The sequence below is a fragment of the Gobio gobio genome (genome assembly GCF_949357685.1).
Source record: "Gobio gobio genome assembly, chromosome: 25".
NCBI lineage: Eukaryota > Metazoa > Chordata > Actinopteri > Cypriniformes > Gobionidae > Gobio > Gobio gobio.
The window spans coordinates 17,277,076-17,300,461 of NC_137121.1; the positions used below are offsets into that span (position 1 = coordinate 17,277,076).

At 40.9% G+C, this 23,386-nt stretch overlaps 1 protein-coding gene across 2 annotated transcripts in view; it reads left to right on the forward strand.

The window, feature by feature from the left end:
- The window catches only part of cecr2 (CECR2 histone acetyl-lysine reader), a 48,079-nt gene extending 25,016 nt beyond the window's left edge, over positions 1 to 23,063 (forward strand). Inside the window, exons 3-18 of one of the 2 annotated variants that reach the window (XM_079810404.1) lie at positions 2,459 to 2,642; positions 2,767 to 2,894; positions 3,003 to 3,083; positions 4,159 to 4,226; positions 4,707 to 4,867; positions 6,222 to 6,305; positions 6,394 to 6,538; positions 15,307 to 15,436; positions 15,598 to 15,635; positions 15,741 to 15,832; positions 15,914 to 16,040; positions 16,814 to 17,172; positions 17,305 to 17,454; positions 17,549 to 18,278; positions 18,404 to 20,171; positions 20,325 to 23,063. In XM_079810404.1, coding sequence (XP_079666530.1) covers positions 2,459 to 2,642; positions 2,767 to 2,894; positions 3,003 to 3,083; positions 4,159 to 4,226; positions 4,707 to 4,867; positions 6,222 to 6,305; positions 6,394 to 6,538; positions 15,307 to 15,436; positions 15,598 to 15,635; positions 15,741 to 15,832; positions 15,914 to 16,040; positions 16,814 to 17,172; positions 17,305 to 17,454; positions 17,549 to 18,278; positions 18,404 to 20,171; positions 20,325 to 20,382 — 4,303 coding nt within the window. In that variant the 3' untranslated portion in view covers positions 20,383 to 23,063. Of the gene's footprint in view, positions 1 to 1,315; positions 2,643 to 2,766; positions 2,895 to 3,002; positions 3,084 to 4,158; positions 4,227 to 4,706; positions 4,868 to 6,221; positions 6,306 to 6,393; positions 6,539 to 15,306; positions 15,437 to 15,597; positions 15,636 to 15,740; positions 15,833 to 15,913; positions 16,041 to 16,813; positions 17,173 to 17,304; positions 17,455 to 17,548; positions 18,279 to 18,403; positions 20,172 to 20,324 lie in introns of both variants that reach the window. The other variant, XM_079810405.1, reaches the window with a different exon arrangement.
- Positions 23,064 to 23,386: the final 323 nt, after the last annotated feature.

A 23,386-nucleotide genomic window follows, 5' to 3' on the forward strand; every position in this document is an offset into this window, starting at 1 on the left:
TACTTTTGAGACGGTCTAGCCAGCTTCTCAAATTTTCCACTGTTTCAACATCAGTTAGAATGCATTTCGTTCTGTTCTGAAGTATTCAAGTGTAAGGCCTGTAGAAAAGAGAAATGTTAGATGTTAGTTAATTATGATTAATTTAAAAATCCACCACATTACTACCACCTCCGTTCCAAACCCGTAAGACCTTTGTTCATTCTCAGAACACAAATTAAGATATTTCTGAAGAATTCGGAGAGCTTTCTAACCCTGTATAGGCAGCAATAGTTTCAAGGCTCAGAAAGGTTGTAAAGACATTGTTAAAATAGTCCATGTGACTACAGTGGTTCAACCTTAATGTTATGAAGCGACGAGAATACTTTTTGTGTGCATACTGAGCCGGTGTTCTGACATAGAACCAGGAAGCGCTGCACTGTTTACACAATGTGAACCGCGTCAGAGACTGACACAGACAGAAATAAAATAGTTGAATAAAGTCTGTATTTTGTTTTTGTTTTTTGCGCACCAAAATAATCTTGTCACTTCATAACATTTAAGGTTGAACCACTGTAGTCACATGGAGTATGTTAATGATGTCTTCACTACTTTCTGAAGATCTTACAGGTTTGGAACGACATGAGGGTGAGTAATTAATGACAGAATGTTTGTGTGAACTAACCCTTTAAGCTCAATCAACAATACTTGTTGGTGTAAGGTTGATTACCATAAAAATTCATTTCCACATTCATTTCCCCTTTTCTTTAAAAAAAGCAAACATCTGGGTTACAGTGTGGCACTTAGAGTGAAAGTGAAAGGGGCCAATCTGTAAATGTTAATAATACTGTTTTAGTAGTATAGCCAGATGTAAACAATGAGTGTTAACATGATTTTAGTATGATACAATTGCTTCCTAACCTTTTCTGTAAAGAATGACACATTTTACAACTTTGTGAACTTGACAACATACAAAAGAAAATGAAGGATGAGTCCATTTTTTGTAATCAACATTATGCAATAAATGTTGTTGATTGAGCTTAGCTTATATTTGAACTGTTAATACTCCTTTGAGTTTTGGGTGTTTTTGCAACCCTCCTCTGTGCTCTTGAAGGATCTTTTGCATGGTATTGCCCAACCCACATCCTGTATCTGACTCAGACTCCATCTTCAATGCAACCAGTTGACAGTAGTACCGCTGTAGTCATGGAACTAGGTTACCTGCAGCAGTAGTAGGGCAAGGGGCCATGGGCCCCCTATCCCAGTAAAGAGTGTGAGTTATTGTGTGAGTCAGTGCTGTGATGAATGACTAGCCCCTAAAGGGAGCTCCCTTCCATAGCGGTGCCTCATCAGCAGCAAAAAGGAGTCCGGTCGATGACTGGGTAGGCAAGAACTATCCCTTTCGCATACTCAGGCAGGCCGTTAACAGGACGCAGGGTTTTATTGGATTCGACAGCAACTGGCATCCAGGGGGAGGCCGCGGGGCACTGGCCTTTCACAGAAGTGCCCTTTTCATTCTACATGTGCTAAACGCTCCAGCAGAATGGGGGAGGGAGTGTTACGGATGAGAGAGAGAGGCGGAGAAAGATGGAATGGCAGGGGGCCTGCAGCTGTGAGAGAGATCATTCTGCTTTCTCAAGATAAGCCTATTCTTTCTATTCTGTTTTGCTCTCTACCTTCTCTCTTGTTGTCCTAAGGCTCACCCTTGCCCTACGCATTAGTACCAGGAACTGGGTGTTTGGTTGATCGAATTGACCCCACCTAGAACTAACTTTTTTTTTCTTCTTTTTTTTTGCCTGTATCACAAAAAGACACAGTAGTACTTAAATCATATGAATAGTTTATAAAGTGAATTATGCTAACTTAAAATCAAAGTGGAAGACCCTAACTGCCGCAAACAACATTGTTTGCGCTTACTTTGCTTTTGTTTGGGTTGCTTAATTGTACTGGACCCCCTTAGTGGACAAGTGTAAGATTTTGTGCATCAGTTTTCCTGTTGTCGCATGTCATTTATTCATATTTTGGAATATAAAATGCTGGATGGAAATGCCAAGATGTGAATTTTCAAAAAACATAAATGATTCCGGTGGAAGTAATGTACGTAACAATGGAAAAATGTTTTCTTAATAAGTACCTAGATGTGTGAAAGTCATGTGACTTTGCCTCAGGTCATGTGACTTTGCCTCATGTGACTTAATAATTAATTCAGATGATTGACTACCGATACTTTCCAAAAATATCTTGACACACTGCCGCTCTCAGACATCAGGCCGGCAGATGTCTTGTCTTGTGTTGTTGGCAAACTTGCCTTTTTTCCCCGGAACTGACGATTTTGTTCTCTTACGCGCATGGGATGGAACCGCTGCTTTATTTGCTGATTTTTTTGGCACAAAATTCACAACTTTAATGGGAACATTTTATATTTGGTTTGTGTCTCTTCTAGATATAAAGATGTATTTTAACCAAAAATATTTCTTTTTAGGATTCAGTCGTTTGGCAGTTATCTGGAAGACATCATCAACTACCGCTGGGAATTGGAAGAAGGGAAGCCCAATCCACTGAAGGAGCACCGGTTTGAGGTGCTACCACCCCGCACACAGGTGGAGCTTTTGCACAGACTCTGTGACTACCGTCTTGATGCTGCTGATGTCTTCGACAGGCTCAAGGTAGCAACCTTGTTTTCATGTGTCATGGCACACTTTTTGCTCCATTAAAAAACAGATACAGGTTTGTATTTGCTTGTTTAATCCTCACCATAACCGAGTCTAAAAGAGATCCTGGGTTTTGCAGGGCCTGGATGCAGACAGTTTGCGCGTTGAGCCTCTGGGCCAGGATGGGAACGGGGCCCTCTATTGGTACTTTTACGGTGCACGGCTGTACAAAGAGGAGCCAGTCGAAGCGATGTCTCCACAATACAGGTTTGGAGATGATTTCACATTTCTACATGCATGCGTACGTACATTATAATATAATTGCTAAAAGGTATGTTTAAAGTTGTGAAAAACACATACGTACCATTTTCACAGTGATGCTTATGACAAGGTGTCTGAGAAGAAGAGAAGAGGGAGGCCACCAAAGAAGAAGTCTGAAGATATTTATGCATCAATGTAAGGACCTCTGTAAACATTAGGGGTGGCACGGTACATGAAAAAACATCCAAGCCGTTTGGTTCGCAGGTCTCGGTTTGGAGCGTGTGTGCGTCGACGCATGCGCAGTGTAGCCTTGTGCCCTTATGTTACCTCAGACAGTGGGTGTCCTTTTCGCACAAAATAAGAGGAGTGTGTGTGGACATACAGTAAAAGTGGAGTGCTGCAGGTCACGTCACGTGTAGAAATGGCAAGTGGGAGAGATGAGGAAGGCTGCCCGGAGTTGGAGGATGCGCCAGCGTCGTATAACGCCGGCTTCACATCGCACGCGCAAGCAGTGCGTTGGCAGGGTAGAAGCAGTGCGTATGGAGAGCGGGAGCCACACGCACCTGTTGTGCATTCACACTGGCAGCGTTTGTCTCGCGCAGCTGAACCGCGGCTCGTGTATTGTTAAGATATTATAAAGTTAAGATATGCTCCTAGTTTTAATCATTTAAACAGGCTTTTGAAGTTTGGGCAAAAACTTCTGGCAGTGTTGTGTGTTTGTGTATTTTATTATTTTTCTCACAGCGCTGGATGTCATATGGTAATTGTGAAACACGGTAATATGATAACACGGTAACACTTCACTACATGATTTCATGGTGAAATTTGTTATTTTTCATGTTAATCAGGTCAGCTGCTCATGCTGAATTAAAGCTACAGTGCATTGTCCTGATCAAAATTGACACGATTAACATGAAAAATGTTATGCCAATGTGTCAGACTCGGTAGACAGCATAAGCAGGAGACCGCCAGTTAGGAAACAACTTCTACTTTATATAACTTTTTTTTTTTTAATACTGTATCCTAAATTGTGGATAATTAAGCTATATATCATATGCTGAAGTGAATTTCTGGAGTGTTAACGATTAAAAGAAAAAACAACAACAAGACCTTAAAACCGTGATACGAACCGAACCGTGGGTTTTGTGAACCGTGCCACCCCTAGGTAAACATCTGTTAATGAATTGTATGACATACTTACTAGTCATAGTTTGGTGCTTTTGAAGTTGAATTATTTAGAAAGATAAGAGTCTAATCTTGTTTGTTTCAGGGAGGAGGACGGGGAGGACTCTGTGAAGGAAGAGGATGAAAGTGCCGAAGAGTCTAAACCTGGAATAGGTGAGGAAACAGTTTTTGCTGCTTTTAGTTGGTTTTAGGTATAAAGATGTTGAGTTATTGCAGAACCATTTCTACTTCATTTTTAATTCTGCAATGTAAGTGGCTTACAGTACCCATGGGGGCTGTAATGCATGTCTTTTGCAATGAGCACGGAATGCTCTTTCAGCAAAAGCATGAAATTTTGAATTTTCATGACATAAGTTGAAATTAAATGCTAGCAACCATGCCAGCAGTTGTAGCTTGCCCTCACAGAGATTTCTAAGAGATCGAAGCTCAAATTATGGTTGGCAGCTAGATCGATTTAGAAGCTTTTGACACATTATTCTTGATGCTTAGTTTTATTATAAAATTCCTATTTGTGTCACTTTTGCGTCCTGTGCAAGTTTTTAACTGATCTCCGAAAATGAATTTTCCTTGATGATATTGATATCATATTTTTATATCTGTTAATGAGGTGCTGTTTGTGTAATGTGTTGTCAGAGCGCGAGCGTGGTGTCTGGTCTCTGGTGTGTGACACCGAGGAACAGTGGGTCAATCTGGCCGAAAGTATTAAGGACCAGATCTCTTCTCAGGACCGGCACCTGCACCGCATCATTACACAAAACTTCCTGCCTGAGATCAGCAACATGATTGAACACAAGGTGAGACTTTTCAGTCTGTCTGATTGCACCTCATGTGATGTGACGTAATGATGAGTCATGTTATCAGTGGAACTGGGATATAGGTTATCATCTCAGTAGAGATTGCCATCTCCAGAAAAAAACAATGGTGACATATATTTTAGTGAAGCAATATCAGTAGGATGTTTATATTACTGTTTAGTTGTTTGAGAACAATGAGAATTCCTTCCTACACTGTAGAAAACATTCTTACAAATAAAATTTCTTCTTAAATAATATTTTCTATTTAGCATTAATGTTAATAAATGAATTTGTTGTACTTGACAAGGCAGCCTCAAGAGTAGGCAAGTATACAATCAGATGAGATCAAAAGGTATTTAATATTATTTTTATTTATTCTTTAAATTATTACTATTAAGAATTTAGTGAATCCAGTCTCTGGCACTTTTACTGATGATTTTTAATACCAGTGCATGAGTGCATTCATGACTGGTCGTTACTGGCATGAGATTTTGATTTTCAGAAAGCCTTACAGGTCTCATTGTCCTTAGGGACAATCACAAATGCTCCAGTTTGTATTCAAGTTATTTTATTTTCATATGCACATAGATAATAAAGGAACTAAATACCTGATCTTTTTCTTACCAGTGAGAAAACTGCCTATATCAGATGCATGTTGGTATGCACATTTTGCAGTGGTGTTGACATGTAATTTCCGTGGCTAATCAAGACCTATTAGAGTGTCTCGTTGCCATAGCTACCCCACTTCCAGCAATCACCATTACATACCCTCGCTGTAAAATCTTGCTTCAGTGCTTCCAATGTTATGCAACTTCACATTTTTCACACCTGTACATAGATCTGCAAAGAACCAGATACTTTCTTTCGCAACCTTGATGCAACGGGTTTTAACTTTGGACAACTGCCTCTTCAAATCAAACCCCTACACCCACTCTCTCTCACACAAGCACACATGCTCACAGCCCTGTCAGAGCCAATCCATCTAGCCGTCGCCATGTGGCAGGCTCTCACCTTGAGGTGAGCTGGAGCATGGTGATTGACGGCATGCAGCGCTGCAGGTTTTTTGACCTCTTAAGTGGTGATCCCACAGACACTCCATCTTCTAGCATGGGATTAAGTGTTGTAGGGTAATAGACAAAGCGGAGGATCCTGAATATACCGAGATACGGGGGAAGGGGGCTGATTTTGATGGGCCTTTGTCGCCATGGGCTGTTTGGTTCTGCAATGACACTCTTTAGCTTCCTGCTTTTGGTTAAACAAAGGGCATATTTGGGAGGGGCCAATATCCCCCAAGTGACCTACCTGACACCCACATATGTGTGTAACCACAACTGACAAGGTTATTCTTCCCCAGGAGAAAGAGATGAAGCAGAAGCTACTGAATCCGCCTGAGGATCCCAACAGCCACACTGAACAACATGGCATTAACGAGAATGGGGTGGGTTTTTTCTTTAAGCACGTGTCAGCAATTCCTTGTTTGTATATGTGATGTAAGCTTGTTTAATTTATGCATTTGTGTGACGCAGACACGAGCCACAATTGAGGTGGAGAAACAGAGGGAGGAGGACCTGGAAAGGCAAGTCCTGCTCGCTGAACAACGGAAAGAAGAAGAGCGACTGCTTCAGGAAGAACGGGATAGGGAAGAACAGGAGCGAGTCAAAGCTGTCGAGGGTGAGTCACACCCGGCCAAAGTTTCCCCAGAAGCATGATCAAACACACCCTGACGCTAAAGCACATTCTATGGTCTTGTCTCAACATGGCGGTTTTGAAATCAGTGTGCTTTTAACCCAAGGCTGCTTTAATCATCCAAAGAGCTGAGCTTGGGGAAACGATCAACCTCACTCCTCATGAGAATCATCCAGCTCTGATATCCTCTGTCAGCGGGTTAATTAACTCTTGATTGTGCTGCCGCTGATGGGCCTATCCACATTAATGTATTATGGATGAAGATCGAGCCTGCAGTTCTATCCAGTGGTTTCTTCCTCAAGCTCTTTTAATCCTCCCAGCAGGGTGTGTCAGTCAGGGCCTTTAATGTCAGCACATAAAGCACTTCTCCCCTTTATCTTGCCTGTGCCCTTTGATCAAATGTGCCTTCTAAAGTTGCCTGATGATTTGCTCTTATTAGGGGCCAAGCACCGAAGGTGCGAAGGCACCTATTGAAACCGTTCCCGTTCTTATTATTAGGGGCCAAGCACCGAAAGTGCGAAGGCACCTATTGAAACCGTTCCCGTTCCTATTATTATTATTATTAGGGGCCAAGCACCGAAGGTGCGAAGGCACCTATTGAAACCGTTCCCGTTCTTATTATTATTATTCATCTTCTTCTTCTTCTTCTTCTTCTTCTTCTTCCGCCACAAAGTCTATGGCAGCCCATAGAACCGTATGGTAAAAAGTTGTGAAATTTGGCACACTAATAGAGGACAGTCTGACATGTCACCGTAGCAAATTTGGAGTCTCAAACTCAATCCCTCTAGCGCCACCATCAGTCCAAAATTTGACTCATGTTTATGCTAATAACTTTTGAACCATAAGGGCTAGAAACAAAATTCTTTTTTCCTCTGATTCCTTGGCTCAAGACGATTCGATTGCAACCTATGACGTCATTTTCCGCCATGGTAATTTTCCCGCCATTTTTAATTAACCGAAAAACCTACTTTTACGAACTCGTCCTAGACGGTTCATCCGATTTGCACGAAAATTTAACCAGATCATCTTCAGACCATGCTGACAAAAAATCTTGCAAATCAAGTTGATTCGTCAAATCATTTGCGATAAACGCGCAAACAAATTTTACGTAGCGGTTGCAAAAACACTCTTAAGGCAATATCTCCGCAACGCTTTATCGTATTCAAACCAAACTTGGTACATGTCATCACAAGCATGACTTGAGGCAACATACAGCGTTTCGGCGCAGTGCCACCTACTGGTCCGGAGATACGAAAAATTGCAATTTTTGCTTATAACTTCTGAACTGTTTGTCCAAAAATCATAAAAGTGGTCTCGTTACATTCAGGACGGCATGCCGAGTCGTCTGATATTCAATTTTACCATATCGGCCATTTTGGCTGTCGGCCATTTAGAATTTTGTCAAAAAATGCTATATTTTACAAATGCATTAGTATATTGTTACTAAACTCGGTATGTGACTTCCTTGCTATGCCCTGAAGGTACTCAAAAAGTTTTAGGGCAGTGCCACCTTGTGGTCAAAAGATATAACAAACTTGACAAAAATGCTAATAACTTTTGATTAAATTAGCCTAGTTTATTGAAACTGGTCATAATAGAGTCATTGGCTCATGCCGATTCAATTGCAACCTATGATGTCATTTTCGGTCATGATAATTTCCCCGCCATTTTTAATTTTCCAAAAAACCTACTTTTACGAACTCGTCCTAGACGGTTTGTCCGATTTGCACGAAAATTGAACCAGATCATCTTCAGACCATGCTGACAAAAAATCTTGCAAATCAAGTTGATTTGTCAAATCGTTTTCGATAAACGCGCACACAAATTTTGCGTAGCGGTTGCAAAAACACTCATAAGCCTATATCTCCACAACGCTTTATCGTATTCAAACCAATCTTGGTATATGTCATCAAAAGCATGACTTGAAGCAACATGCAGCGTTTCGGCGCAGCGCCACCTACTGGTCCGGAGATACAAAAAATGGCTATTTTTGCGTATAACTTTTGAACTGTTTGTCCAAAAATCATGTCTTCCGCACCATGCTTTGAAGGTACTCAAAACGTTTTGGGGCAGTGCCACCTTGTGGTCAGAGGTTATAACAAAATTTACAAACATGCTAATAACTTTTGATTAAATTAGCCTAGTTTAATGAAACTGGTCATAATACAGTCATTGGCTCATGCCGAGAACAGAGATACTAATTTTTCCATATTTGGTCAAACATCCTGTCCTCAATGTTCTTATTTGATCAAAACCTACTTTTTCAAACTCATCCTAGACCGTTTGTCCAATTTCCACCAAAATCGAATCGTATCATCTTCAGACAGTGTCAACAAAAAGTTAGGGATTTTGCATCAATAGATGAAACCGTTTTTGTAAACCGCAGCGACGAAGTTGAGCCATCATGCCAAAATTACTCTTGAGGCTGTATCTCTGCAATGCTTATACATATTGGCATCAAACTTTGCATGTGTCATTGTTCCCTTATTCTGACCACACCACATCAATTTCGTATCTGTGCCACCTATTGGTCAAAAGTGATAAACCATTAACTTACATTATCAGTGACTCAATATATGATATTTCAGCCATTTTGCCTAATCTTCTTAAACTGTATAATTGTTAATTGTTGCAGTTGGTCTGACACTCTCAGACTACAATGCATTTTCAGCCTTTTGCTTAAAATCATCTTAAAACGTGATTAATTGCTCATTGCTCCAGTTGATCTGACACTGCCAGCCATTTTGGCATGTCTTGTCTTCTTCTTTGCGCTTGGCCCCGGTATTGCTGCTTGCAGCTATATTTCATCTTCTTCTTCTTCTTCCGCCACGAAGTCTATGGCAGCCCATAGAACCGTATGGTAAAAAGTTATGAAATTTGACACACTAATAGAGGACAGTCTGAAATGTCACCATAGCAAATTTTGAGTCTCTAACTCAATCCCTCTAGCGCCACCATCAGTCCAAAATTAGACTCATGTTTATGCTAATAACTTTTGAACCATAAGGGCTAGAAACGAAATTCTTTTTTCCTCTGATTCCTTGGCTCAAGCCATTTCAATTGCACCCTATGACGTCATTTTCCGTCATAATAATTTTCCCACCATTTTTAATTAACCAAAAAACCTACTTTTGCGAACTCGTCCTAGACGGTTCATCCGATTTGCACGAAAATTGAACCAGATCATCTTCAGACCATGCTGACAAAAAATCTTGCAAATCAAGTTGATTCGTCAAATCATTTGCGATAAACGCGCAAACAAATTTTACGTAGCGGTTGCAAAAGCACTCTTAAGGCAATATCTCCGCAACGCTTTATCGTATTCAAACCAAACTTGGTACATGTCATCACAAGCATGACTTGAGGCAACATGCAGTGTTTCGGCGCAGCGCCACCTACTGGTCCGGAGATACAAAAAATGGCTGTTTTTGCTTATAACTTTTGAACCATTTGTCCAAAAATCATAAAAGTGGTCTCGTTAGATTCAGGACGGCATGCCGAATCGTCTGATATTCAATTTTACCATATCGGCCATTTTGGTTGTCGGCCATTTTGAATTATGTGCTAAAATGCTATATTTTACAAATGCATTAGTGTATTGTTACTAAACTCGGTATGTGACTTCCACTCCATGCCCTGAAGGTACTCAAAAAGTTTTGGGGCAGTGCCACCTTGTGGTCAAAATTTATAACAAACTTGACAAAAATGCTAATAACTTTTGATTTAATTAGCTTAGTATAATGAAACTGGTCATAATACATTCATTGGCTCATGCCGATTCAATTGCATCCTATGACGTCATTTTCGGTCATGATAATTTCCCCGCCATATTTAATTTTCAAAAAAACCTACTTTTGCGAACTCGTCCTAGACGGTTTGTCCGATTTGCACGAAAATTGAACCAGATCATCTTCAGACCATGCTGACAAAAAATCTTGCAAATCAAGTTGATTTGTCAAATCGTTTTTGATAAACGTGCACACAAATTTTACGTAGCGGTTGCAAAAACACTCATAAGGCTATATCTCCACAATGCTTTATCGTGTTCAATCCAAACTTGGTACATGTCATCACAAGCATGACTTAAGGCAACTTGCAGCGTTTCGGCGCAGCGCCACCTACTGGTCCGGAGATACAAAAAATGGCTATTTTTGCTTATAACTTTTGAACTGTTTGTCCAAAAATCATAAAAGTTGTCTCGTTAGATTCAGGACGGTATTCAGAGTTGTCTGATATTCAATTTTACCATATCGGCCATTTTGGCTCTCGGCCATTTTGAATTATGTGCTAAAATACTATATTTTACAAACGCATTAGTCTATCGTTACGAAACTTGGTATGGGTCTCCCGCACCATGCTTTGAAGGTACTCAAAAAGTTTTGGGGCAGTGCCACCTTGTGGTCAGAGGTTATAACAAAATTTACAAACATGCTAATAACTTTTGATTAAATTAGCCTAGTTTAATGAAACTGGTCATAATACATTTATTGGCTCATGCCGAGAACATAGATACTAATTTTGCCATATTTGGTCAAACATCCTGTCCTCAATGTTCTTATTTGATCAAAACCTACTTTTTCAAACTCATCCTAGACCGTTTATCCAATTTCCACCAAAATTGAATCGTATCATCTTCAGACTATGTCAACAAAAAGTTAGGGATTTTGCATCAATAGATGAAACCGTTTTTGTAAACCGCAGTGACGAAGTTGAGCCATGATGCCAAAATGACTCTTGAGGCTGTATCTCTGCAATGCTTTGACATATTGGCATCAAACTTTGCATGTGTCATTGTTCCCTTATTCTGACTACACCACATCAATTTCGTAACTGTGCCACCTATTGGTCAAAAGTGATAAACCATTAACTTATATTATCAGTGACTCTATATATGATATTTCAGCCATTTTGCCTAATCTTCTTAAACTGTATAATTGTTAATTGTTGCAGTTGGTCTGACACTCTCAGACTACAATGCATTTTTCAGCCTTTTGCCTAAAATCATCTTAAAACGTGATTAATTGCTCATTGCTCCAGTTGATCTGACACTGCCAGCCTTTTTGGCATGTCTTGTCTTCTTTGCGCTTGGCCCCGGTATTGCTGCTTGCAGCTATATTTATTATTCATCTTCTTCTTCTTCTTCTTCTTCTTCTTCTTCTTCTTCTTCTTCTTCTTCTTCTTCCGCCACGAAGTCTATGGCAGCCCATAGAACCGTATGGTAAAAAGTTGTGAAATTTGGCACACTAATAGAGGACAGTCTGAAATGTCACCGTAGCAAATTTGGAGTCTCAAACTCAATCCCTCTAGCGCCACCATCAGTCCAAAATTTGACTCATGTTTATGCTAATAACTTTTGAACCATAAGGGCTAGAAACAAAATTCTTTTTTCCTCTGATTCCTTGGCTCAAGACGATTCCATTGCAACATATGACGTCATTTTCCGTCATAAAAATTTTCCCGCCATTTTGAATTTTCCGAAAAACCTACTTTTACAAACTCGTCCTAGACGGTTCATCCGATTTGCACGAAAATTGAACCAGATCATCTTCAGACCATGCTGACAAAAAATCTTGCAAATCAAGTTGATTCGTCAAATCATTTGCGATAAACGCGCAAACAAATTTTACGTAGCGGTTGCAAAAACACACTTAAGGCAATATCACCGCAAAGCTTTATCGTATTCAAACCAAACTTGGTACATCTCATCACAAGCATGACTTGAGGCAACATACAGCGTTTCGGCGCAGCGCCACCTACTGGTCCGGAGATACGAAAAATTGCTATTTTTGCTTATAACTTCTGAACTGTTTGTCCAAAAATCATAAAAGTGGTCTCGTTACATTCAGGACGGCATGCCGAGTCGTCTGATATTCAATTTTACCATATCGGCCATTTTGGCTGTCGGCCATTTTGAATTTTGTCAAAAAATGCTATATTTTACAAATGCATTAGTATATTGTTACTAAACTCGGTATGTGACTTCCTTGCTATGCCCTGAAGGTACTCAAAAAGTTTTAGGGCAGTGCCACCTTGTGGTCAAAAGATATAACAAACTTGACAAAAATGCTAATAACTTTTGATTAAATTAGCCTAGTATATTGAAACTGGTCATAATAGAGTCATTGGCTCATGCCGATTCAATTGCAACCTATGATGTCATTTTCGGTCATGATAATTTCCCCGCCATTTTTAATTTTCCAAAAAACCTACTTTTACAAACTCGTCCTAGACGGTTTGTCCGATTTGCACGAAAATTGAACCAGATCATCTTCAGACCATGCTGACAAAAAATCTTGCAAATCAAGTTGATTTGTCAAATCGTTTTCGATAAACGCGCACACAAATTTTGCGTAGCGGTTGCAAAAACACTCATAAGCCTATATCTCCACAACGCTTTATCGTATTCAAACCAATCTTGGTATATGTCATCAAAAGCATGACTTGAAGCAACATGCAGCGTTTCGGCGCAGCGCCACCTACTGGTCCGGAGATACAAAAAATGGCTATTTTTGCGTATAACTTTTGAACTGTTTGTCCAAAAATCATGTCTTCCGCACCATGCTTTGAAGGTACTCAAAACGTTTTGGGGCAGTGCCACCTTGTGGTCAGAGGTTATAACAAAATTTACAAACATGCTAATAACTTTTGATTAAATTAGCCTAGTTTAATGAAACTGGTCATAATACAGTCATTGGCTCATGCCGAGAACAGAGATACTAATTTTTCCATATTTGGTCAAACATCCTGTCCTCAATGTTCTTATTTGATCAAAACCTACTTTTTCAAACTCATCCTAGACCGTTTGTCCAATTTCCACCAAAATCGAATCGTATCATCTTCAGACTGTGTCAACAAAAAGTTAGGGATTTTGCATCAATAGATGAAACCGTTTTTGTAAACCGCAGTGACGAAGTTGAGCCATTATGCCAAAATTACTCTTGAGGCTGTATCTCTGCAATGCTTTGACATATTGGCATCAAACTTTGCATGTGTCATTGTTCCCTTATTCTGACCACACCACATCAATTTCGTATCTGTGCCACCTATTGGTCAAAAGTGATAAACCATTAACTTACATTATCAGTGACTCAATATATGATATTTCAGCCATTTTGCCTAATCTTCTTAAACTGTATAATTGTTAATTGTTGCAGTTGGTCTGACACTCTCAGACTACAATGCATTTTCAGCCTTTTGCTTAAAATCATCTTAAAACGTGATTAATTGCTCATTGCTCCAGTTGATCTGACACTGCCAGCCATTTTGGCATGTCTTGTCTTCTTCTTTGCGCTTGGCCCCGGTATTGCTGCTTGCAGCTATATTTACTACTTGATTTTCATTTGCCAACTTTTCATCACATTGACTGAGGCACAAGTGGGAGAATAACAAGTGCATGTACTGGTATGTAACAGGTGTGTACTATAGAGGGGTGTTACGTCCCTTTGTAGGCCAACCGGCAGTTAGCATCTCACTGGTTCCCTTGAGAAAAACCCAATAGGATTTTCCCATAGGCTTTTGGATTATCGCAGAAAACGAGCTCTGTGAACAACAAAAGTTTATGATACTTACACGTTTTGTCCATCAAGATAATTATCACAGATGAACACAACTTTTATTCATTTTGATGCCTAAATGCAGTCGCTAGAAGTAAAAAGCTAAAGGTAGGCTGTAAATGGACTACATCACGGTCCCATGACTTCAACGTCACCATCACTAAGCTTCTGACAACTCATAGTTTTTATCTAAAAACATTTTCCAAGTTAGTCTAGTTTATAAGAGCACAATTGTGAGCATAATGAGGCTGTAAAAGCGGACTGAGCGTACCTGTTCAGCATGATTTACGTTTAATCTCTTCGACAGCCTCTGTAGTCCCCACTCGTTAGCAACTGCCTTTTTCAAGACGTGTAACCGCTTCAAAAATCATGAGTGGAGTGATACTGATGTATTTTATGTCATAGAATAAAACATGAAAGTGCCTTGAGCTTGTGTTCACCCCACAGTCCTTATTTCAGCCATTTAACCAAAATCCCATTCAAAATACTCATTGACTTCGGGACAAGGGAACCGAAAGTGCTAAAAACTTGCTTCTGCGTTTTCTGGCCTACAAAGTGCCGTCATACCTGCACCACTCTATTAACTCTATTCCTGCCAGCGTTCAAAAAGTTGCCAGCCACTGGCAGTGTTTTTGATCATTTTCACAAAAAAGACTTTCAACCAAAAAAACCCGTTTTATTCTAGCTTCATGCATTCTTTTATCAACACTTGAATATGGGTGTCATTAAAAAAGCAACATTTTGAGCAAAAGGCTGACACGTTTTTGTCAAAGACTATATCTGAATCGGATTCAGAATGATGATCAAAACATAGATGGAGTAAATCGAGTCAACACCCCTAATGCTTGCAGTCATATAGCTCGTCCTGGGTGGACATTTCATTCAGTAACAGTAGGCAGTTTTGATTTATATGCTGTTTAATGTTAGTGATCGCATTATTTTACTTATTTATATGATTACTTATGATATTGTTTGTTTCTGCTGCTTCTTCGCCTGTGTTTTGATCCGGAGATTCAGGACTCTTTCAGAAGGTGTCATAGCCCCCCCCCAGTGTATAAACGTGAAAAACAGAAACCCCGAAAATTGGGTTTCGGCAATAACGGAAAATTCTGTGTTTGGCAGGGAAAGAGTTAATGGTAATAAGTGTAAAACTTGCCTTTATTATTCTGTCATTCACTGATGGGTTGTTGTGTTGTTCAGAGCGTGCGCGTAGAAGGAAGCAGCGAGAGGAGAAGGCCTGGTTGCTCTCCCAGGGGAAAGACCTTCCCCCTGAGCTGCTAAATCTGGAGACCCACTCACCTGTTCGTCGGGCACGTCGCACCAAAGAGTTGTAAGGACTCTGTTTTAACTCTTAAACTAGCTTTCCATCTTAATAGCCTTGCTAACACATTTGATGTTAATTTTACTTGCTAATTAATATGTATAAGCTTTTATGTGTAGTTTTTATGGTGAAGTTGCTATCTGTTACTCACTTCTATTTCTGTATTGTAGTTATGACATGGATGACGATTACACTGCTCTCTACAAAGGTACATTTGGACAATGGACCTTGTATTGTGGTCAAACCACAGTGTTTGTTTCCGCATTCAGTACTTACAGCAGTTCCACTGAAATAAAAACTATTTTCTCTTCAGTGTTGGAGGCTCTCAAAGCTCACAAAGATGCCTGGCCATTCATGGAGCCTGTTGATGAGTCCTATGCCCCTAACTATAATGAAATCATACAGGTGGGCATACAAGCTGTTATAAAGAAATGTATTTGGTCTTGTTAAGAATAAATCAATAAGATGTTAAAAATGTTTTGTCAGACTCCAATGGACCTGTCCACCATTGAGAGAAAGCTGAATGATGGGGAGTACGTTGCTAAGGAAGAGTTTGTGGCCGACGTAAAGCTTATGTTTGAGAACTGTCTGGAATACAACGGAGAAGAGAGCGGTAAATATGATCAAGATGAACAGTTTTGTTACCAATATTTGTGGCATCCAAGCAGAAGTGAAACTGTTTAACAATAATCTACTCAACAAAATCTGTCCTACGGATGAGACGTTAAACCGAGGTCCTGACTCTCTTTGGTCATTAAACATCCCAGGATGTCCTTCAGAAAAAGAGTAGGGGTGTAACCCCGGCATTCTTTCCAAATTTGCCCATTGGCCTCTGTCCATCATGGCCTCCTAATCATCCCCATATACCGATTGGCTTCATCTCTCGGTCTCCTCTCCACCAATCAGCTGGTATGTAGTGGCCGTTCTGGCGCAATATGGCTGCCGTCACATCATCCAGGTGGATGCTGCCCCCCCCCCCCCCCCCCCCCCATGTAAAGTGCTTTGAGTACCCAGAAAAGCGCTATATAAATATAACAAATGATTAATTATTATTATTAATTAAAATGTAGGAATGTGTAGCAGTGTTAAATTTAATAAACAAAATAAGTCATGCTAGTAATGGAAGTATGTGGAGAGGCTCTGACATTGATTAATAGAGAGTGATTGAGCCGTCCTCCAGTCCGCCAGGTCCTGCAGTGCCACAGAGACATTCCAGCCCCACAGCTCCCCTCCCTGGAGCCATCCATCCATCAGAATGCATTCCCATGGGGGTGGTGGGGTCAGAGGTTAACTGTGGTTCTGTGACCTAGTTGGTGTGCTTGCTCTGCATGGGGAGATGAGATCATATGCGTGTGTGCTAATGCTTACCTGTCTGTATCTCCTCAGAATACACAATAATGGCTGAGTCCTTGGAACGCTGCTTTAGCCGAGCCCTACTGAAGCACTTCCCCTCTGAGGATGGCGACACAGATGAAGAGTTTCACGTGAGCAGTGAGGACCGTGACCGCAAGGATAAGAAAAAGAGCAAAAGTCACAAACAGTCAGGTCCCGAGAGCTTGATCAGAGCCACTGAGCAGGTTCAAAAACGCAAAATGTCCAATAGTGGCAAGGGAAACAATCAACAACAAGACAAACTCAAATCCGCTTTACAACATCCTCCCCCACACTACAGCAGTGGTCCCCCATATCCTCATAATATCTACCCAGGACAGCAACAGGCTGGCATGTTACATCCTGCTCAACAGGTTAGTCCACACTCATGGTTTCTAAATTTGTTTATTGTTTACATCTGAAACAACTGTTTTGACTATTAAAGTACTCCCTGTGCACTTGTTACTGCCAGTACTTCATAAGAGATGTGCTCTTTTTGCATATAGTTTCAACGACCTGCAGGTGCATCAGGACCAGGGATGTATGCTCAACGTATGATGATTGATCCCCAGTATCCATACCCTGGACAGAGACCCCTCATGTCCAGGCCACCAGGGGACCATGGAAGTCAGCATATATCTCACTACAACATGCAGGTATTATGTTAGATCAGCAGTTTTAGTTTTGATCATTTAAAATGTGTAAACTCACCTCTTTAAGGGTGTTTATAATGTTTTTCTTTTTTATCAGGGTTCCCACATAAATGGTCCACATCTTGGTCCCAGATACCCAGTTGGACCTGATGGCAGGCCGCTTCAAGCTCCACATCAGCAACATTCCTATCCTGGTCCCACTCATGGTCCTTCTCTTGGCCCAAGGCCAATGGCCCTTCAGCCTGGAGGCCTCTGTGCCCCTCCACCTGAAGGCAACATGTACCCTTCACGCCAACATCCAGAAGGGCAGTCCATGCAGCCTGTAGGGAACCGGTACTCCAGCCCAGGTGTCCCAATGCATAATTCATACCCTCCTTATGGCCCCCATGGCATAAATATGCCCAGGATGTGGCCACCCATGAACCATCAGGGGCAGCCGACACCTGGTGGACCTATGATGCAAGAACAGAGTGCGACCAGCCAACATCCATACAATCACAACATGATCCGTTCTCCACACAGTACTGGTTATGCAATGACAAATGGTCAATATAGAATGCCCTCTGTCAACTCCCAAGGTCCTATTGGCCAAAGACCACCAGAGGCCCCTCAGGTCTCAAGGCCACATTTGGCCTCCATGCTTGATAGTCCAGAGATGATTGCCCTCCAGCAGCTCTCGACCTCATCTCATCATGTTGGGAACTTTCAGTTACAAAGTGGTGGTAATGCTCTAGTTTCTGCTACACTGTCTTCTCCTGAAAACCATCTTCTCAGGCCTTCTAGAGCTTGTGTTGCAGACAACCAGCACACTCCCATATCCCCCAAAGGTAAGAGTGGAATTCCTGGCCATATTTTTGACATTGCACTATTGCATGTGATAAAAGTTATATTGTAAGTTTGATGGCACCTGCATGGTTTAACCACATTTTAACACCATTATATATCCTTGCAGGTTCAAGTCCAAAATCTGGTGATAAACAGTCAACAGAGACTGCTCTGACTAAAGCTGACAGCTGTTCTCTTCCCAATCCAGCAGAAACATCCAAGCATCCTTCACTAGGAACAGCTTCGGCATCTGTGTCCAATCCAAGTACGGAAGGTCCCAATCATAATGAAGACAGACATAGACTGTCAAATCCAGAGAAAGTCCACAATGGTGACCACCCAAATTCTCAAACCCAACCAGGTTCCCTAAAGCAAAAATTTGTTGATGATTCTTCATTTCCACAAAATCGTCCTCAGCCAGTGACCCATAAAACCCCAGATGAAATTCCCGAGCACCCCTCACCACAGTTTCTTCAGAATGGTTCTCAACATCAGTCTCAGAATGTTCCTCCACATATTCTACAGAATCTTCCTCAACACATGCCACAAAATGTATCTAATCAGTACTTTCAGAACAGCTCACAGCAAATACCACACAACGCATCTGTCAGAGGCTCACAGGCTGGACCTCTTCATGGAATGCCACAGATTCCACCTCAGGGGGGTCAGCCAGGTGTTCATCAGCCTGCAACCCTCAGCTCTCTACCTCCTAGCCACCCTGTGTCCCATCCACTTGCTCAGCCCTCTCCGGCTGATCGGGGAGACCAAAGGCCTTGTGAGCCTACCAGCAGGAAAGTATCAGGTGAGAGCACTGCTTCCCTAGACAGCGGCAATGCTAACATGAGGACTGATTGTACCAGTGGGCTTTACAAACAACAGCCCTTCAGTCCAAAGCCACAAATCCAGCTGGGAAGGCAGGAGCCAGCACCCCTTCACAATCAGGCTCCTCCAGCACACACTCAGGGTCCAGAGAGCAACACTGTGGCCCAATATGGTGTAAGTGAGCCAGCACACCAACACTTTGGCCCACAGATGGGTAGACCTTTACACCCGTCAAATCACCAGCCTTACCCAAACCAGGGACCTCCATCACAGGGTAATAACACTCATCAAAATCCTTCACACTATCCTGGTTATCACCAGCAAGGTGTTCCATACCAGTATCGCATGGCCACACAGCATCCTCAGGGCCACCCCAGCATGCATCCTCAGTTCCAGCAGCATCAGCAGTTCTATCAGCACCACCGACATGGCAGACCTGGATTTTCACCTGAGGAGTGGCCTAGACCTCCATACCAGCCTCAAAACCCAATGATGCCCAATTCTTACCCATCGCCATCTGTTGGAAGTTTTAATGGACGACACAAGGACAACAGCATGTCTCCACTTGGCTCGGACGGATCTGGTGGGAGCTTAATGTCACCCAGTCCTTTACCCGATGGGTCTCATAGCAGTGCTTTGGAGAATAGAGAGGACGGCAGCCCTGCCAAGCAGGCAAGAACTGAAGAGCCTTCTGAACGCTCAGAGAGCCCAAAAGAGATCTTAGACCTGGACAGCCACAATGCTACAGCCCGACATCGTATTTCAGCTCAGCCACACCCCGGTTTCCCATATGGGCCTCGTGGCATGCATCCCAGCATGCAGCAAAGTGGTGCTCATCCCCCCCATATGATGGCAAATGGCCCGTATTCTGGCCAGCAATTTCCCAGTGCACATTTTGCACCACAGCATCCTCATCCACATTTGATGGAAGCTTTACAGAGGCCCCAGCACCTGCCTTTCTCTCCAGGTCAAGCTCGAATGGCTATGTACAGGCATCCAAATGTTGCAGGGCACTTCCAGGGAATGATGGTTCCTCAAAGAGCAGTGGTTGCTGAACACTTACTTCGCACTGGGTAAGATATCTCCATTTATGTCTCAAATCTTATGGCATAATTGATCTGGATCCAGAAGAACGATCCACTTACACATTCATCAACATTTGTCTACATAATGCTATCACATCAAATTTCCTAACCTTTAATAACTACTTTTTTTTTGTCTGATAGGCACCAAATGTTGGGTACACCATCTCCCAATGGCCCGGGCAATAAACAAGGAGTATGAAAAAAAAAAAAAAAAAACCTTTGGCAACCCAAGGAAAATAAGTACTTTCCACAACACTGCTATGTCCTGGAATATACAAGGAAATGGAGCCCAACAACAAAAATTAGGAAGATTGATTGATTTTAGTTTTTTTGTTTTTTAGTTTTGCTTTGTGACTAACCCATCCTCTCCTGGCGCTAATTTTCAGTGAGGTGGGAAAGGGACAACTATCAGTACCAAGAGGTTCGATCATTGACCAGTGAAGAGCAGTGAATCTTCAGTCCTGTTAAAACTGTTTAAAATCCTTTCTACTGGTCTGCATCTTCTCTTCTCAGCCTGGAGTGTCTTTGGACTCATTCCCTACAAAGGAACAACATCTTCAAGCTCCTTAAGTAAAGAAACTGACTTTTTATCCACGAGAAGAGCAAGATTTACCAGTTGGTGTTCCAGTTCAAATTTAAACTCAGGTTTAGTAAAAAACGTACTGAGACTACTTTAGACTCTAGACTACTCTAGACTCTGTTGTCTTCATGTACTTGCTGAATGTTCTGTGAATGGTTTTAGATGTAGTAATTCAACTCAAGGAATAAAAGATGGATCTTCTGCTCCACTCGGAAACACCACACCTGTGAGGTGGTGTTCATCTCAACTAAAGCATAGTATCCACTTTATTTCTGGAGGTGTGCATTCTTTTAATGCCACCTCAATTTGAAGGTTGTCTTTGATTTTCTTAGACTGGCAGAGAACTTGGCTGCTGTATTTGTTATGCACTAGGAATAGTCTTTCATACTGGAACGAGTGGCCTTGGACTTAAATTAGATGTGTGCTTCTTAGTATGGGACTAAATTCTAACTTTTCACTTAAGTTGTCTCCATCTCTGTCTTGTCTTGCTTATTGATGTGTCCTGCTAGATTGTGTGCACATAATGAATCAGATTTCAGATACTGAGGTAGCCATTTTTCACCTCTTAATATTCCCTGAAGGCTGGTTTATTGTTTGTCCCCTGATATCAATCTTAAAAATGTTTTTTTTTTTTTTTTCACATATTGGAATGTAAGTTGAATTTGGCACAAAAATAACCAGCTGGAGTCACAATACTAACAATGCATTAGATGAGAGAGTATATATCAGCCTTTATTTACACTGACTTGTATAAGTACCCTTGTAGCTCATTTGACCAAATGGGAGAAATGTCGATGTACTCATATTTTACATGAATGCTTCCTCTCTTAATTCAATTTACTGAATATGTCCTCAGGGTGTAGTGGTTTTAATACGGGTATTGTTGAATGAATATTCAGTGAAACAATTATAATGAAATATCACTGGCACTGTGATTCACTTCAATTCATCTGTGATCTTCAGTACAGACACAAGAACCAGACAAGCAGTACTTGTGGTTAATGTCATTTGTCACACTGTTCTTTTGAATTAGTCTAATATTGTTTTAAATGCTTAATTTTTTATGGGGGAGGAGGGCTGATCGGAAAACGGAGTAGAATGGTTGTTTATTTTCATTGCTCCTCCTATTGTTGTCCTGCACTAAATGAATTACTTTGAATATCTGCTTGTTTTTTATGTGTCCTTATGGTCTGTCTGAATTGCTATTTTATCAACAAATCATTAAATATTAACGGCAATTTGTGAGAATATGGCAGCAAGAATATCTACCTCATATTTCCAGAATGTGGCACATTCTCTATTCCCTTCATAGACGCATATAAAGATCTTTGTTTTTTTTTTACACGTTTAATATACTTTTTCATGATTGACGGCTCGATCCTTAAATCAACACTATAGCCTTAATATATCCACTCGCAAAACCGAATGGTCATTAATTTATCAGTGCCAAGTTTGAACATGATTAAAACATCTGCATTCCACTTTTTGAATGCTGTTTTTTTTTTACAACCATAAAATGAGGGCAAAAATTTTAACCTTGGATGCTGCCTTCAATTCACTTGTTTTATGGAATACACACTTTAAAGTGGAAAAGAGGTTGTGCACCTTGTACGAAGGATTTGACAGTGATTTTGTGGTACACTGAGATCTTTTGTGCCAGAAACCTGTGATGGTGCATAATGGTGGGCGAGTATTTTTGTGGACGTGTGAACTGTTTATATGTATTTTATGAACTAGGGATATGAAAATATTAGCAGCTGTGAGATGACATGGAAGTTGTCCACCATTTTGTACCTGTCTTTGCTTATAAGTGATGTGTCACTTAAGCAGTCTGTCAGAGAACTGTCCTACTCCACTGTTAATATGTAAAGGGACAATTTAGTTGTAATGAACTACAAGAATGTGTGAATTTTGCTCTGTACAGAGGTTTTAATTTTTTTTGTCTTCATTCACTTATTGGTGGGTATTGGGTAACAGATCTGTATCTTGAAATCTACCCTTCAACATCTCTGCTGCCATTCTGTCTGTACTAGTTAAGTAACTAGCTGGTTAAATGTGAATCATATTTATTTGCAATTATTTTGTAAATTGTCTCTTTTTTTTAATATAAATGTGTTCTTTTCATGTTTGTTTTGAAACGGTTCACTTTACCTCATTAGCAAAGATGGAATCCAAAACGACACCTGTAACTTTCATTATGTGAAGTTTACAAGTTCTTACCTGAATGACAAATTATTTTGGAAATGGACCGAAGTATTTTCTATACTGTACATTTCTTAGAATAAATTACGTTTCATTAGATTTTGCTCTTGTTTTCAATTTTCTGTGCACTTTCCCTAATGAAAACGTACATGGACGGCACTAATAAAAGTATGTAATAAAAGCATGACCAGTACCATGGTACAGTTAGCCTGCATTTTACTTAGATTATGATAATATCAGGGTGTTGTAAATGTCGGAAAACCACGGTATTTTATCATGATGTAGGCTACTAAGTATGATTTACATCTTAACTACTCGTTAACTGACATGGTCATCTAAGGTGTGTGTGTGTGTGTGTGTGTGTGTGTGTGTGTGTGTTGCTGCCTTCACGTGCTATCGGAATTATCGTAAATACGAGTTT